General features: G+C 41.1%; 1 protein-coding gene across 5 annotated transcripts in view; it reads left to right on the top strand.

The window, feature by feature from the left end:
• Positions 1–18517, top strand: part of KIF2A (kinesin family member 2A) — a 57807-nt gene that overhangs the window by 20831 nt on the left and 18459 nt on the right. For 3 of the 5 annotated variants that reach the window (XM_077347212.1, XM_077347216.1, XM_077347215.1), the window contains exons 4-9: positions 1528–1582; positions 5262–5384; positions 5863–5963; positions 7992–8087; positions 9773–9827; positions 15563–15725. In XM_077347212.1, the coding sequence (XP_077203327.1) occupies positions 1528–1582; positions 5262–5384; positions 5863–5963; positions 7992–8087; positions 9773–9827; positions 15563–15725 (593 nt within the window). The remainder of the gene's footprint in view (positions 1–1527; positions 1583–5261; positions 5385–5862; positions 5964–7991; positions 8088–9772; positions 9828–15562; positions 15726–18517) is intronic. The other 2 variants (XM_077347214.1, XM_077347217.1) reach the window with 1 other exon arrangement.

Consider the following 18517-nt stretch of genomic DNA (forward strand, 5'->3'; position numbering starts at 1 on the left):
TGTCTTCCCTGGCAAACTTGGGATTTGAACCAGGGCCTCCTCAGTCTTTCACTTTAACCATTACTGTTTGTTCTTTTATTGTTTGGAATTTTTTGCTGCTTTGCAGACTTATGTCCAGTCACTTGGGCTTCCAAATATTTTACTGGTGGAAGGATTTCTGTTACCAGAACTTCGGCTAGTACAGCATCTTCTGTCCTCTTGCAACAACTTGTAATGTTGTTTCTAGGAAACAGGGAAGTCTTCGTAACAGCAAGGGATGAAAGCTGGTGCATACTGGCCCCTCTGTTCCATCAGCAGAAATCCTCTGCAGAATCTTACCCGTATCAAGAGTATGGGAAAAATGGTACTTCCATCTATGGAATGCCATTTCAACATTGAGAGCTGCTAAGAAGAACATGCCCTAACTTGAATGGTCCAGGGATTGTCAGGAATCAGAAGCTAAGCGAAATCAGTACATGTTAATATGTGGATGGCACACCATCAGGGAAGTCTAGGGTTGCTTCACAGAGGCTGGCAGTGGCAAACCACCTTAGAATTTCTCTTGCTTTGAAAACACCCACAGGGTTGCCAGAGGTTGGGTGCGACTTGATGACACACTTTCCATTGTCACCAAGATGAACGTAGAATAAAGTTGTTTATATGTCGCTTGCTAAGACATTTTGTAATAATTGTCTATTATCTTTGAGTTACAAATATGACATTCCCTATACTTTAACAAGGGACGTTGTCAGAAGGGACATCTTTATACTTACCACTCTGACCCCCCCCCCCCCCAATTTATCCTACCTCTTCCCATTATGTAAATATCTTGTTTTGACCAGAATCTGGACAGGAGAAACAAAATTGGGGGACAAAAAGAGTTGATCTCTTCTAAATACAATATATAGTTTTATACCTAAAACCTGAAATACATGCATGTAAATAGTTCACGTTAGCTCCTGAACTTCCCAAACCAGTACAGTATTTTATATTTATATAACTGAGTTTTTAAGCTTTGAGATCTAAAAAGCCAGTCATTGCTTCTGGCGTGGGTAATTGTAATCGGAGTCTCTGAAGCCTAATCGTCTGGTGAGATAAGTTGGTACATGTGAACATGGTAATAAAAGTATATAAAATTGTAACAAGTTAATTAAACCTTTTTCTCTATATGAAAGGAATGTTAAATTGGTTCCTGGGAGGGAACTATAGAAATTTAATTAATAATAATAAATAATAATAACCTTTTCAGATATTTTTAAAGGCCACATAGTTAAAATCTGATTCTATTGCCTATTTTCTCTCTCTTTAATGCTTTATTGGCAAGTTGAACATCTTTAGAAAATCCCATGTATACTTGCTTCCTGCCTTGTGGATGAAACAAGTTTTCCAAATATAACTTGTGCTGATCTTTTATTCCCTCTTAGCAGTTCAAGGAATAGGTCTACTAATCTTTAAATCAGTGTGTCTATAAAGCAGATGGTAGAGCAAATAAAGTGTTGAACAAGGGCTATAAGCAAATTATAGAATGTCTGTTTTCTTTCCTTTTAGAATCGAAGGACTGTAGTTCCTTCTAAAATCGAAGCGCCTACTAGAGACAACAGAGGTAAGCCTACGTTAGTTTATGTATTTGACATTTTAGAATATAAAAAAGTGATGAGTTTCACTTTGTTAATTATATCAAATTCTGGTGATTCTTCCACATAAGAAGCTGTCTGTTGATGTACTTACTACTGCACTACCTAAGACAAACAGCCCTTCATTTGCAATTGCCCGTTTCCTGTTTTTGTTACAGTAAAACTGGAAAGGGTTCTGTGCAGTTCTACAGTTGGGTTCTTCTGTACAGAACATACTTGGAACCTTCTAGAGCTTTCGCCCTCCCTTGAGCAGAGGAGTAGCCTCTGTGCTCTGATAGATGGAACAAATGCATCTGAATCTCTTTTTCAAAGACTATGATAGCAGCATTGTTCAGAGCCTTCTCTGTGAAGTTTTCCAATCAAGGTGCTTCTTCTTATAGCTAGGGTGTGTGTTGATGTTAAGTGCTCTCAGGTGTTTTCAACTTATGGCAACCCTATAAATTAATGACCTCCCAAATGTCCCATTGTTAACAACAATGCTCATCCTTGCTCCAAAGAGGTTAAACTGGGACCAGGGCTCTACCTGTTAAGATGAGGGCCCTGTAGGACATGGGACAGTTCCACAAGCCCTGGAAAAAGGAGTTGTTCTGCCAAACCTACTGTTGAGGCTGGAAATAGTATTAAAATTCTGATCTCCCTGTCCAAAATGATTACTCAGCTTTGATCAACAAACTTCTGGTTATATATCCCCAGTCACTAGACAGATGGAGGTGACTTCTGGAATGATTTGATGTTAAACTGGAGTATAAATCATTTTAGGATTTTAATATTAATTAATATTGTATGATTATATTGTGTTATTTTATTGCTTATAAATGATGATTGTTGTTACCCACAGCGAGCCTCCAGTGAAGGGTGGGTTATAAATAAAATTTTACTTACTTCCAGGTCTTGCATACTGAGGGCTGTAACTTCCTTTATTGTGTCAGTCTGTTTCATGTTGGATCTTCCTCTTTTGCTGCTGGTTGAGGGCAAATCAGACAGTCTTGTACCACAGTGTCAGGACTGTCAACCTCTGAGTGTAGAAGATACAACTGCATTGATTGGTTGAATTGCTTGCTTTCCATTATGATCCATCTTTCTTACATTTGTACAGGAACAAGGGAATACTTAATGCCTGAGACTGGCCCAAAGTATTTCCTATTTTTAGTTAATCTAACAGTTTTGGAACTCTATGGTTCCAGTGCCCCACATTTTGAGCTGTGAGCCTCTGTAGATGTGTAATTTTCCCACTGCTGTTGACAGGATCTGCTAATAGGTCACCTGGGAAGAGAGAAATGGTACTGAATCTGCCTCACTGCACATGTTAAGAGGACCATTAGGGTGAGGAGGCAAGGTTATTCAGTAGCAGAGAGGGTTCCTTTTTAGCATAGATATGTTTTGAGAAACTCCCCCCCAATACACAACACACACAAATAGCCTCCCCCTCTTATATAGCACAGCCAGGTGTGCCGACCTACTTCCAGAGAGCCAGTTTGGTATAGTGGTTAGGAGTGCCGACTTCTAATCTGGAATGCCAGGTTCGATTCTGCGCTTCCCCACATGCAACCAGCTTGGGTGACCTTGGGCTCGCCACAACACTGATAAAACTGTTCTGACAGGGCAGTGATATCAGCGCTATCTCATCCTCACCCACCTCACAGGGTGTATGTTGTGGGGAGAGGAATGGGAAGGCGACTGTAAGCTGCTTTGAGCCTCCATCGGGTAGGGAAAAGTGGCATATAAGAACCAACTCTTCTTCTTCTTCCTGAATATGAGCTTGCAAAGAGACGATGAAGGAGGAGGACAGGCTACTTACCTGTAACATAGGTACTTTGTATGGTCACTTCTGCAGTAATAAATCACCAACTTTCCCCACTTCTAGGACTTTTCTCTATTTAGTATTTTTATTTAACTCCATAGTTGGACTGAAGGAACTAAGGTGCTGATCCTACCATCAGAGCAAGTGCAGAAAGGTGATCCCTATGCTTGGAAGGTATCGCCTTTCTGATGATGTTCCGCACAGGTTCTGGATCCAGCTATGAAACTGCACAGTTTGTTTCATGAACATCAGGGCTGAACACATTTGTTTTAATTCATACATTATCATCCCATCCTTCCTTTGAAGAACTTAAGAGTGGCACATGTGATTTTCCCTTCCTTCATTTTTATCCTCTCAACAGTGCTGTGAGATAGGCTAGGCTGAGAGAGAAAGAGAAAGATTGATGGTGGTCACTCAGCTGTCTTCCCTGGCCAACTTGGAATTTGAAACTGGGCCTCCTCAGTCTGTAACTTTAAGCATTATGCCAACTGTTTGTCCTTTTATTGTTTAGAAGTTTTTCTGCTTTGCAAAGTTGTGTCCAGTCACTTGGGCTCCCAAACACAAGGACTTGCACAATACAGCTAAAACTATTCTAGGTTTTGTGGCCAACCTACAAAGCACAAGGGTTTGAGAGAGGGATCTGTTGGAGGCCTGAACTGCAGTAAAACCCTCTAACAATGCATCCCTCGCCCCGATTATACAGAAGATGAGAACAGCAAGTAAAGACATCATAAATAGGGTTGTGCGCGGCAGTATCCAAATCGGCCATTCCAGGCTGACACCATGCCACGGGGGGGAAGCATGGGCGCTGGTGCGTAACTCGGTGCACACATGCAGGCACGGAGTTCCGGAGTTATGCCGAGTTACACACCACCGCCAGTGCCTCCCTCCCCCGCATAGCGCGACGCTGGTTGTGTTGGCCGATTCAGACACCGCTGCGCACAGCCCTAATCATAACATCCCTTCTCCGGGTTCAGTGGAAATGACTCTTTTCCCACCACAATTATTTTGTAAGACCAACTGAAGCTAGTACAGGAGGGCAGTCCGCTGAAGATGGCAGACAATATATATATTAATCCTTCTATCATTCTACTTCCTTAATGCTTAGAAGAATTCATATGGAGGGTTTGTTTTTGTTTTGTTCAGGTTGCATCTTGCCTTGTTTTACTTTCTGATTTGAGCATATGTGAAATTCTGTTTTTCAACCCGATTTTCTCCCATCCACATGTCTCTCCACAGATCCATTTGTTACATCATTTTAATTTTTAATTTTATGAACAACTGTCAGGTATCTTGATATACTATTAAAAAAAGGATAAAAATAAGATAAATGACATACTGGAACAGGGCATAGTTATACCTGCACAAGGCATTGTTATACCTACACTGATGTGCAGATAGGATGTTAGTGAGGTGCTTATGCAAAATATGAGAAACATCCTACCACCTGTCGCTGTGAATGCTTTTCTGCCAGCTTTATTCTGGTATTACTTGTTTTGGACAGCTAGATTGTCATGAAGGGAGATTGGATTTAGCAGTTCAGCACACTTTGAAATGAATCTTAACTTTAATAAGAATGTGAAGAATGTGACATGGAGGCATGAATTTTAACATAAGGATTGATGATGAATCATGTATTTTAGTTCTAATACTGGTTTGTCTCATGATGTGATCTATTTATGTACCTGCTTGTGTCCAGAGTGTGCTTTTATAGTTTCTTTAAAAAATAAATTGTCTTGGCCTTGGACAATATTATAAGACAGAACTTGTCTTGTTGAGAAATAGGACACTTCTGCTTTCCTGTTCTGACTAGATTCCTTATATCTGTTTCTTTTTAAACCTTTCAGTGGTTGGTTCTGCCCGTGCGCGGCCTACTCAACTTCCTGAACAGTCTTCCTCTACACAACAGAATGGTAGTGTTTCAGATATATCTCCAGTTCAAGCTGCAAAAAAGGAATTTGGACCCCCTTGTATGTAAATCATGTATCAAGGATTCATTCATTTTAGGCATTACATGTATACTCTCTTGGACAATTATATTATTCATTTAGTAGTGAATAGTCTGTGCCAATGTTATGTCTACTTTGAGAAATCACGGTGTGATTGTTCTTCCATAGTCGTGTTGGTAACAGAATATTCGTAAAACTTCAGCTTTTCTAAACTGTCGACTGAGTGAATATTGACCTGACTTTTTAGTAGGTCAAACCAAGAGAATCACATGTATAAGTCAGTGTGTGTTTAAGGGGCACTATCTGTTCTGGGCTGTCACTGTCCATTGTCCATATCCTTGAAATATGAGGTGTTGAGTCTACAGTCAGATCATAGCAATTAAGCCCAGATTAGTCTGAATGGCTTACAAAATTAGTTAATGAAGGCAGATAAAAATTTTACAAATACAATAGGTACTTCTATGAATGACAAAAAGAAAATTACTTTTTTCCTCTTAAGCACGTAGAAAATCTAATTGTGTGAAAGAGGTTGAAAAACTGCAAGAAAAACGTGAGAAAAGAAGATTGCAGCAGCAAGAACTTAGAGAGAAACGGGCTCAGGTTTGTTGCATTATTTACATTGATGATGCTTCTATTCCAGCTATTCACTTTAGTTAATATGAAATATTCTCTTGTTTTCTAAAAATGAATGGTTAAAACCAGAGCTGTACTTTTGGTGCTAAAATATTATGTCAGTCTGAGATGTTAAGTTATTTGAGTAATTCTACAAGTTTCTGTGCACGCTTTGGTTGAAATTGTAGTTGTATGCTCAGTCATTCTTTAAAGCAAATAATTCACTAATCTTGTCATCAAATTCCTATGCATTAATTCTGTCACAAAGCAGATGCTGTAATATAACCAGAAGCATAATCTTGTTGGCAGGCTTGTGTGTTTTATTTTCTAGTCTAATGTGAAACTTGCAGTCTCCTATTAATGTAGTGTTGGCATTCATATAACTTGATAGTTATACTAACTGTGCTAGCCTTCTGAACTGTGGGGATTTTTCTTTCTCTGTTAAAGAGGAATTAAAGTTTTTCCTGCAAAGTTTTAAAGACATAGGCTAGATTTGCATCCAGTAGCACCTTAGGGGCCAATAAGATCTTGTGAGATAAATGCTTTCAAGAGTCAAAGCTCCTGTCATTGGATAAAGGAGACCATGATTCAGAGTTAGATCAGCTTCTAGGCATGTAGAAGTTCTGTCCTTGGCATCTTCATTTGAAAGGATCAGGTACGAGAAGATGTAAAAGACCTCTGCCTGAGATATTGGAGTGCTACTAGCAGTCTGAGTGAACAGTAGTATCCCTGATGGCCTGTTTCAGCATAAGGCAGCTGTTCTTGAGGCACAAATCTAGCTATTCTGCTGCAGACCAACATGACTACCCTCTGAAACAAAACACATATTTATTTCTTCATTTATATAATTAGGTTTCTGTAATCCCCTAGATGGGCTCAGGGCGTTTTACAACATAGACCAGTAATCACAGTTTGTGTGTGCTGTGATACACATAGGTACTTACCGAAAGTGTTGTGTTGGGGTAACTGTACAAATGGAAACACTTTGACACTGAGTTCAGTGGACCTGCTGTTGTTTCTTCAGGAGCTCTGACATTAACATAGGTTGGAAAAACTTGGTATCCAGTTTTATTTCTTCAAGGCTTTTTTCTGCATTTTGGAATTGCAGGTGGAAGATGGGGAAGCTTCTGTAATAGTTTAGGATTCTGTAATAATTTACAGGGGGGACATCAAGTCAATTTGCTTATCTCCTATTGTCCTTTAACTGATTCTCAACCTGCTGTGACATGCTTGGCCTTCATCAGATTATTTTGCAGGTTTTAAAGTTAATTTTATAAAATTAAGCTTTTCTGTAAGATTGGAACTCCTGCCAAAGTATGTAGAAGCACTTCCTTTTTCTGTGGTTTGGTCTGGTTTTGGTGCTTTCGTGATTGCTATGAGCCATCATGTTACTATCCAATAGTAATGAGATTATGCCTAAAGTTCTATTTGTAATAATATTGCTTTTTCCTGTATGCACATTCATATTTTAAGAATATGGCAGTCTGGTATAATTCTCATCAAAGATCTTTATAACATGAAACGAAAACATGCACATTGTAAGGAAAGTAGCTGATGGCATGTTTTAATGTTGGCATATAACAGAAGTCATTTTGATTCGTCAGCTAAGCAAACAGTAATGTACTTGGAGAGATTTTCAGGTTGCATATTCAAATGGTGTGGAAAGTAAGGGGGTCAAAGCTGTTTACTGGAAACTAGTATGGACTGGTGTAAAATGGATGATGCCGGTTGCAATATTAGCTGGTTTGATTTGGTATGGGGGAGTAATTGGCAACTGGAACAGAAAATAAAGTCCTCATTACATGTTGAAGGCCCCTTTGGGGTGTAAGTTCTAAAATATTTATGGTAAACCATAGAATAATTTAATACCAGGCATGTATTAATATATGCCCTTTTTTATTTCAAGCACCTGCAGTTGTAGCTGCAAATGATACATAAATGTTGAGGAAACAATACTTTGAAATGTTGGTCACATTTTTTTCTTCTTGCTTTTTCTTGCTTCTTCTTGCTTTTTAGGATGTTGATGCTACAAACCCAAATTATGAAATTATGTGTATGATTAGAGATTTCCGGGGGAGCCTGGATTATAGACCACTGACAACTGCAGATCCTGTAAGTTTTATTTTAATACTAGTGCCCTACAAGAAGTTTGGAAGCTTAAAACAAGAAATAATGTGTTGCCCTGAAAGGACTTGATTAACCAAAGGAAAGAAGTCTTCATTTCTTTTAGAGTCCTCTCTGCTCAATAGAAGCCCCATCTCACACTATTTTTGAGGTTGGTGGGAGCATGAGAGTTGTACGTGGAGGAGAAAGGCAGGAAAACTGCATTCTATGAGCAAAACTGAACTGTGGCATCTATTTGAGCATGTTGTGGCTGAATAGTGGTGTGATGATGCTTATCACATGCTTTGAAACTGCTGCACCTATATGAGGTAATTTTTGGTATGATCAGAAGTTGTTTTGAGACCTATGTCCTAATGAAAAAACCTAAGACTTCCTCTCAGGTTACCAGTTTTGCTATTCTTTGTACTATTTGGTAACAAGAAAATAAGCAAAATTCATTGTTTGTCAATAATAATATTGTTTCCATATAGAGGTATATTTGTTCTGTTGTTTGGTTACTAATAATGCCTTAACTAAGAATCAGTTGAGATGCTTCTTTGGACTGTTTTTATCTCTCATGGGTATAATATGCTTTCCTGAGCTGGGAATAGAGAGATCTCAGTCCTAGTAACTATAGTCTCAGACTCCTTTTATGATTACAGTAGAGGGTGAGAATGTAAGCTTCTAGTAGTTTCCAAAAATCTTAAACCTCTTGGTAACCAAAATCACAAAGCCCTCATGCAGCCCTGCTTTATACAGTGATATCAGATGGATAAATTAACTTGTGAATTACTCACAGAAAACCTACCTCACAGGTACGAATCTGAAAACTGTAAAAAAAAATCTGTCCCTTCTTGGAGCTTAAAGTATTTAACATGGTGAATTCAGTATGTGATCTTAGCTGGGATACTGATATACCCATTTTGCTCAGAGAACAACATTTTGGAAAACTCATCTTCTAAATTCAGCTTGGAGTTAGATGATAAATCTGAGCTAGAGAAGACTTCCCCCTTCCTCTTCTTTTTTGCCCTGTCCCAGTTTATCTGTCACAGGAGGAGCAATGGGGTAGCATTGCAAGGCAATCAAGCCCAGAGAGAATTGCAATGTTGTAGCGTAGTCTGTCTTCATTCCATTGCATTATGGGAAATAAAGTTCTTAGAATGTGAGACATTAACAATTAGGAATGCTAGGAAATGCATTTCCAGAAAGCAGTAAATATGTTCTATCATAAAGCAGTAAATGGTTCTATCCCATAACCATTGATAAACACTGTCATACATTCTGGACACTGCAATTCCCAGAATACTTTTGGCAGAGGAAGATAGAGTTAGAGAGCTGCAGAAATGTTCCCTTTTCTTCCCCAGTAGATTCCATCAGCAGAGACACCAGGGATAAGGAAGAATTCAGTGGGGAACCTAGTATTGCTTAGTGCTTCTAATGACACCATTGGAAGTATCATGGTGTCTGTAGTTGAATCCATCTCTAATAAAACCATGTTTTTGACCATTTATCCTCAAATATTTCTGTCTGAGCTGAGGGAAGTTCACCCCTCTTTAGAAGTTATGCTTTCTTGTACGTTTTGCTTGTGGAAATTTGGATTGATTGTGGTCTTACCTCAAAATAATTGCTGTTACAATTTTCCAGTTGGGTTTAAATTTGACTTATAATTTCTCAATTGATCATCTTTTTTTTAGATTGATGAACACAGGATATGTGTTTGTGTTCGAAAGCGACCACTCAATAAAAAAGGTATGGTTTTTAATAGTTAACAGACTATTATCTGATTGTCTGGGGGATGGGTGATAATTTTTATTTTGCATTGTTGAATACCCTCTTTGTTATATGATTGCAGCATAAATGTTCAAATTCAGTGGTAAAATTGTTCAGAGCTAAGAAAGTGGAGAGAAATTTCCCCAAAAGTTCACTGGGTCATTACCTAGTTTACCAAATTTTTCTAGATACCCATGATTGAACTGTTACAGTGAAGCCAGTTTCTACTCAAGATTCTATTTTATTCTAAATTCAGTATGAAATTCTGAAATCACTTGTATATTGATAACAGGATTGCTAAAAATTCGTTTACTTGTTAGCCTCAGCAAGCAGTGTTTTTTTTTTTAGTTGAAATCTGACCTCAGACTTGAGCCACATTCTTCACTTTGTACCGTTAGGAGGAGATGTAACGTGTGTTTCAGAATCAAAGACTTGTGATACTTCAAGCCTCCAATCCCAAGAGGTGTCGGAGCACAAAATGATGGAATGCTTTCTCATTCCCTTGCAAAGATAGGACAAATAGCTCATTTCAGAGCTGCCTGGCAGGAAGAGTTTTTGTTGACTCAAAGAAGTTCACTTTTTCCTTGAAATTTCCTTGAAATTTTAGTCCTTGATTAAGTATTGGTTTTATATACAGTCCCTCCCTGAAAGCAGGTTTGGGGCAGTTCGCAATAGATATTTCATATTATAAAATCACAGTTAAAACATTAAAACATGATTAAAACCTTGTAGTGCTCCATTGTTCCTACTCATTAATTAGACAATCTAATCCACTTTATAGGCAATATATAATACTAGTTTCAAAGCCCCTTTATAAAAAGGGGTTTTGAAAGGGGGGGTTGCCTCGTGCGGTTTTGAAAGGGGGGTTGCCATCTGCTCCCCACCCACCTCTCCCTCGGGGTCCTACATCACCGCTGAGGGAGGCAGCTGGGCCTCGTCAGGCACCGCCAGCACCTCCCCGTCCTGTTCGCCAAACCTCATTGCTGAATCTGAAGCCATGGAGGTCCCAGCAGCATTTGCGGAATTTCTGTCAGAGCTGGATCTTTCCGAGGGGCTGCCGGGACTCCCGAGGACGTCCTGTCTGTCTCCAGAGCTGGAGGGAGGGGGGGCCTTCCAAGGCAAGGAGGGAATCCCCAGCAGCCGCGCTTCGCGCGACTGCTGGGGGTTGCCTCGGGCGGCGGTCTGACGCTGCGCGAGGCGCTTCGCGCCTCCCGCAGCGTCAGACCGGCAAGGAGGGAATCCCCAGCAGCCGCGCTTCGCGCGACTGCTGGGGGTTCCCTCGGGCGGCGGTCTGACGCTGCGCGAGGCGCTTCGCGCCTCCCGCAGCGTCAGACCGGGAGCAACTGCGAGCCGCGCTGCGCGCGGCTCGCAGTTGCTCAGCCTGGGAATCGGAGGGACCAATCGGCAGGCGCTTCGCGCCTGCCGATTGGTCCCTCCGATTGTCTGTCGTGAGGAAGGGTCCAACCCGGACCCTTCCTCATCACGGACAAAGCCCACCTCTAGGGGGCTTAACGAATTATATAGTCCGTGGCGCCCGTGGCGCCACGGGCTGTTTAAAGATTATGCAATTTCGAGTTTAGTGGAGGGAATTATCCAGAGATGAATGGAGGGAGGCTCATAGATTTTATTGGCTCTTAGCTTGTTCCAGCCTCAACTGAAAGCCTAATAGAAAAGCACTGTTTTTCAGTCCCTGTGGAACTTGGGTAGTTCTGTCAGGGCCTGGATCTCACTTGGCAGCTTGTTCTACTAGTCTGGGGCTACAGTTAACAAGGCCCTGGTCCTGTAAGAGGCCAGATGAAGTTCCTTTGGGCCATGGACTACCAACATGTTAGTATTAGAATATCTTCAAAGTTCTTCTGGGGGTATGCTGAGAGAAGTGTTCCTTAGAAATAGAAGAGTTTCTTGCTGATATATAATAATTGTATTTTGATTATCTAGGGTTTTTTTCAGTGTTTTTCAAACAGGTCATCAGTGTTTATTTTATTACTTTAAAACATTTATTCCTGCTTATTCAAATCTCAGGATAACCTGTATTTGATTTTTAAGATAGTAATAACCAATCAAATCTACAAAAGCAACAATTTGTTAAAAAGTAACTACTGCAACAAAGCAGACCTTGACAGTCTAAGGCAGGCTTTCTCAACCAGGTTTTGTAAAACCCTGGGGTTTGTTGATGGCCCTGGAAGGGTTTCCTAAATGGGTGAGAGTTAATTAATTTTGTATTTTTTCAAATGTGTTAAACGTTTATCGGGTGATATGACCATATATGGTCATGCTGACCTGTTTCTCCTCCTCCTAAAATTGCCAGTGATGGGCTTGGAGGGGGTAGAAAGGGGAGGGGCCCCGGATGAGCATGTACACAGCTATGCTTCCCAACCATATTATGCACAATTGTTTCACTTTTGGGGTTTCTCAATAGTAAAAAAGGCCTGGTCGAAGGCCTAGAAATACAGAAGCTTTTCCAATCCAAATACCAAGAGGGATGCAGTCATAGACTGCTACTGGAATGTTCCAAGTTAAAATAATATGCTAAAAATAGGTTACATGTTAGTAAAACTATTTTATCTGAATTTTGGCTATTCATCAATCAAATCAGTCAAAGTCCTAAATGCCTAACAGTGTGTGTTAGGCATTCAACTCTTATTGAATATTTAGAGGCTTCTGATATCTCTGTGCTGTTTCGTTAGATGAGGCATTAGTGTGATAAAGAGAAATGTTAGAGTTGTAATGGAATTTTGGTGGTGGGGGATTACCCTGTAATTATGTAACTGGGTGATTACATAATGTTCCATCTGAGGGAATTGTGCAGAGCAAAAGTTGCAAAGCTGCTGAATGATCTGTTGAGTATTGCTTCAGTGCTCACTATAGAGCAGTGGTCCCCAACCTTTTTATCACTGGGGACCGGTCAACGCTTGACAATTTTACTCAGGCCCGGGGGGGGGGGTAGTCTTTTGCTGAGGGACATAGCTACCGCCTGATACACTGCTCCACTTGCTTTCCCACCAGTGCCCCTGACTTCCCACTGCCCACTGGGAGGTGCTGCCAGCAGCAGCTGCGCAGTGCCACGCTGAGGGGGAGCCCTAGCCATGGCAGCTGCCGGAGAGCACCAAAGGTGAGCCGGTGGCAGATTGGCAGGGCAGCCCCCGAGGAAGCAGCTGGGGAGGAGGATGAGGAGGAGCCGCGGCCCGGTACTGACTGATCCACGGACTGGGACCGGGACCGGTCCCCAGACCGGGGGTTGGGGACCACTGCTATAGAGTACATTTAACAATTTTAAAGTTTAGACATATTTGGCTTTCTTCCTGACATACCTGACGGTATTTGCATATATATATTTTTTTAAATATATTATGCGTTCAAGTTGCACTTGTGAATATTGTGCTACATAATGAAGCAACAGAGTATACCTTTAAAAATGCATTAATACAACAGACATTAGGAAGAAGTACCACCAGAGCCATTGTCCCATGACCTCTTGGCCCAATTTGCTTCTTGCTGTTTCCTTTACTTGAAATTTTGGGAGTACCTTAGTCTGAAAAACAAATGAATAATAAATCCTAACAAAGGCTTAAAACTATTTTCATGTAATCAGTTTGAAAACATGGTAGATGGGAAATTATTCAGTCTGGTTCTTGTGGCTGGTTCTCAAGTATTTTCCAATGCTCCTAAGCAGTATTTTTTCCATAGTCTTTTCAAATATGACAGAAATGTTTGTTTCTTCTCAAAATTGTATATGTACACATCACTAATAAAGTTCATTTGCATTCTTTAATGAGATAGTTGATGGTCATGATTTAGAATTGGAACACCTCTTTCAAAGCAGTACTTCTGTTTGAGAGTGTAAACAACATGTGAGGTTCTGTGCCTAAAACGATTTTTCCGTCCTCCCCAGAAATGGGGCACACAAATATATTTGATGATATACACAATGTACCTTTGTTTGTATGTCTCTAGAAACAGTGGTCTTTGTGTATAATTGCTGATTCAAGCATTTCATACAATTAACAGCCACTGTTACCAATTAATGCCTAGTCCTCACTCCTGCCATCTGAGTCTCGGTGAAGCTGGAATTGCATATATATGATCCCAGACGTCTTGGGGAGGCATAACGATGGAGCTTGCTTTTGCTAAATTTTAAATAGATTAATTTTAGTATTTAAATGAGATTATATTTATTGTATGGATTTTTAATTGTGGAACTGTTGTAAGCTACCCTGAGACCAAGAGGGGTGTCCTAAAAGCTCAATAAATAATAAAATAATGCATGATCTGATGAAATCAAGCTAGATACCTCTCATATGGCTGACAATAGGTATTATTCTTTAAGAATGGTGAGATATATTTGTCGAATGCCCTATGACCAAGTTGTGACAATTATACGTCCTTTAAAAACATGGATATAGTCTGTTTTATAAAACTGTTTACTTCTAGGAGGCAGGCCAGGGAACAAATACATTTATAAGATACATTTATAAAACTTTCAGTAAATTTGATAACAGTATTGTAATATAAGAGGTCACTTAATAAGCCCCATATGCCTGGTATTTTAAAGTGTAAGGATAACATTAGGCACTCTAGCTGCATTTGAACCTCACAACAAACTCTAATTGAACAAACATTTGTCGGCAGCTGGCCTGATGACAGCTGCTCCACCTCCAGTTTGCTATTCAAATGCAAGTGCTTGAGCAGCAATCTAGTTTGACAATATACTTGCATTCAGACATTATGGTAGGTTAGAGCTTAATAAAACCAGTAAAAATTCTATCAGGAGGAGGGCATAAGCAAAGGGTATGCATAAATCCAGCAAATGTGTGTGAAGACCTGAGAGATGCGATTCAGCTCTTTCCTCTGGCCACTCCTTCCCCTCCATGAATCCTCTTCTGATCTCCAGCTCTTCTCCTTTCACCCTCTCTCTCCAACAGTTGTCATCCTTTCTAGCCTCCTCTGTCTTCAGAACTTGACTTTCCTTCCTTATATCCCTCCCCTCATTAGAGTTCCGCTTCCTATGCCTCTGCCCTGTCCCTCCTTTCCTGATGGTCATCTGGTCACTTTCCTTTCCGGGCTGGTTTGCAGGTGCGGCTTTGCCAGTTCTGTCTGAGTGTCCTGGGCACCAGGACCTGTAAGTAGGTTACAGCCAGTAGCTCATTGCAGTGAGGGCAGCTGCAGGACTGGCTGCATGTCCCACGGATCCCCAGTTGGCTCTGAGCCCTGGGTATTTGGGGTGGGTGTTACAGGGAGCAGTGTTTCCCTCCAACCTTCTGGCTCTGGAGTTGACATCTGGCTCGGTGGGGTCTTATGGGCGGAGGCAGAGTGCTGCTCGACCCTGGTAGCGACTATTTCTCTGTTGGTGGGGTGTTGCAGTCAGAGGCGATCCCTCCTTGCTGGTGAGTCACGGGGTCTCAATGGGGGTCCCCAGGTGCTGGTCTGGTGGCCGCACAGTGGTGGCCGCTAAGGGCAGGGTCTCCTCTGATGCCTGGGAGAAGCCCAGGGTCCCCAGGAGAGAGCCTGCTTCAGTTATATGTAGTGCCAACACATTTCTGGTTAATTGAGGTTTATGTGATGTCTGAATGTAACCTGTGAGGCTGTGAATATTAGGCTAGATAGTTCCTATCATAATTTTTTATCAATCTCTTTCATTATCTTGGATATGTATGTTTTGAATCACTAAAATTCCTATATCTTTAACATTAATGCTAATTTTATATACTTTTTAGAAACTGTAATGAAAGACCTTGATGTAATAACAATCCCTAGCAAAGATGTCGTGATGGTACATGAACCTAAGCAAAAGGTAGATTTAACAAGGTACTTAGAAAACCAAACTTTCCGCTTTGACTATGCCTTCGATGACAGTGCTCCTAATGAAATGGTCTACAGGTAGGTGTTTTACACAATCTGGCAGTCGTTTTGTGTCCTTGTGCTGCTTTTTGTAACTCAACTTAGAGTCTGTGCATAGCTATTTCCCATTTACTGTTAAATATCTTGTTTCTCTATGTGTGTGCATGCACATGTATTGTTTTTTAACCATTTGTATTGGCAACATTGGCTCAGGTAAATCAGCTTAATTTCCTTTGTCTTTACCGTGTTCCAGATATCCTCCAAAATGGCTTATAAAAGGAAAACCATTTTCAGTCTATCCAAAAGCATGACTGGAATAAATATGTCCATCTGCAAAGATTTTTTTGCATGTGTTGCTTCTCTGATCTTCCTAAGTCACCTTAAAAGTTTTTGCTGTGAAGAGTGGTAGTTTGTTGTACAAACAGCAGATCACAGTTGCTGGCTGTTGTCTGACCACTCGCAGAATCTCTGGATACCGTCTTAAGTTTTCTTCCATTGTCCAAATGCTGGAAAATTATCTCTATATATGCAAGGAGCTTGTGATTGATTGCCATGAATTTATTTAATTTACTAGGTGCAAAGCCCATTCCTAAAAACGGGCTTTGAAAGGCCCCCCCCCCCAGCCCTCTGTGGGCCGGCAGCACTGCAGCTGCTTCCCTGGGGCCTGCAAAGCGCTCTGTGAGGCGGCGAGAGTGCTTTGCGGGCCACAGGGAAGGGAATCTTCCTCCCTTGCAAGCAGGCAAGGAGGGAGTATGGGAGGTGGAGAGGGAGGGCCAATCAACAAAGCTGGCTGCACCCTGATTGGTCCTATTCCATCAATCAAAAGGATTTTTTGATTTCTATCTTGCCACTCCTGCAAACAGCTTGTGGCGAGTCACAACATTCCTATTTTCCTATTTTCCTAATAAAACCCCATTAAAAGCCCCAAAGCAATCAAATCCAAGTATCTTAGTAGCGATAAACCTCTCCTGCCCACCCATCCAGAATAAATGGATGGGGATCTACCTTCCTTTTAAGATCTTCTGGTTGCTTGAAGTTAAGCCCCCTGCTCACTATAGCTACTTCACTGCATTCCCTAACCCCTCCCCCCTTTTAACTGTGAAACAAAATGAATCTTTGAAAATTCTCCTTGTCCTTTGTTGTTTCACAACATTTCCTAGTATGGAAAAGCTGGGGAAGAAACACATGACTGTGGCTAGTTCAATTACTTGCTGTCTCTCCTAGGACATGAAGGAGGGTTTAAAAGAGGGAGGGAGGCAGGGCAATAGGTGGGATGTAAAGTGCTTCTGACTGTTTTGTGTGGAGCCATAGCAAGCTGAATGAAAGCATGCAATTAAATTCCATTGTCCCATTACTTTTTAAATTTCCCTTTGGGAGAAGATGGAAGCCACTCAGAGTTGTTGGTGAGTCATCACTAGCAGAGAAGGTGGGTTCTGCAAAAATACTACAGACAGCTGAATGCCACTGAAATAGCTAGTTCACAGAGATGATCAATGCCACTGAAATAGCTAGTTCACAGAGATGATCAAACAGATTTCTCGGCTCAAACATAGTGAGAAAGCATAGTTAGAACCAATCATATTAAACAAACAAGATACAAATTAGAATCCCAGTTCAAAACCCCCCCAACTGCCCACAGTTTGTTGGGCAACCTGGAGATGGATGTCACAATACATTGGAGTTTATTCAAACCATGAGTTATCATGCTGTCTTTTTGCTGCCATTGTGCTCCTGTAAGGCCTATTATGCACGGCCGCTGAAACAGCAGCATGGAGAACGCGGAGGAGGAAGAAGCGAAGCAAACCGCTTACGCACGGGACGGAACACAACAGCGGCAAAACTCCGAGTATCTGATTATGCACGCGGCTACTCCGGAGCCGCTTCTGGTTGCATCCTGGTCCTGGGAAGCTCCACTTCCTTCTGCATCTCACTAACATGGCTTTTTCAGTGGCATATGTTGATTCTGCGCCTGGTTGCCGCCTGCAGCGTGCATAATTGGTGATTTTAGCCACTGCCACTCCACCCCGAATGCGGACCTTCCACTCCGTGCATAATGGGCCTAAGAAAGAACTTAAGCAGGTAAATCCAGATTAGGCTCAGACGTATTTGATGCAGTGTGTAAGGTCACTAATTCTAAGAAGATGGGAAGCGTTTAAGACTGCCATCTCCTGAAATTTGTCTGTGTGTAAGATACAGTTTGGAAATTATCCCAACTGGCCCTACAGCTAGCTTCAAAGGATCAGCTAACAGGGTGTGATACTAACCTCTCTGGCTTTAGGCCCCTAGGCATTCCTGCCTTTCTTGTTAGTGATGAAATGATCCTCACCCATGGAGCAGTTTCTCCTTCAGCATATGAACTGCTTTTTTCTTTAAAGCTGTCTCATCCCTTGGCTGTCTCCTGTCAGTTTGGAAAGCCCCTTGTATGTGAGCACTTTCCTCTGTCAAGCCCCTTTCCACACTTTAAGCTACTTAACAGTCAAATATTAGCACTGCATATGATTTGATCCTGCCAGGTTCATTGGTAGTTTTGTAATAATTCTGCTTTGACTTCTTTTTGTTTTAGAAATTCTCTTCACTTGCAGAGAATTTCTTAAGTTTTGGCACCTGTTAAAATACCCTTTATTCCTCCTGAATTGATTAAAGAATTGTTTGGAAGTCAGACATGTACTCTGACTGGTGCTGCATCCTGCACTGAACATAATTTGTGTAGCATTGTTCTGCCTTGGTCCTTTTATTTAGATTTTTTTCAAAGTCACTAATGCTGACCTTGGAAATAAACAAAGAATGTCTTAGGGAAAAACATTAAAATCCTATTACAGATTATAAATGTA

Source organism: Paroedura picta, chromosome 7 (genome assembly GCF_049243985.1).
Source record: "Paroedura picta isolate Pp20150507F chromosome 7, Ppicta_v3.0, whole genome shotgun sequence".
Lineage (NCBI taxonomy): Eukaryota > Metazoa > Chordata > Lepidosauria > Squamata > Gekkonidae > Paroedura > Paroedura picta.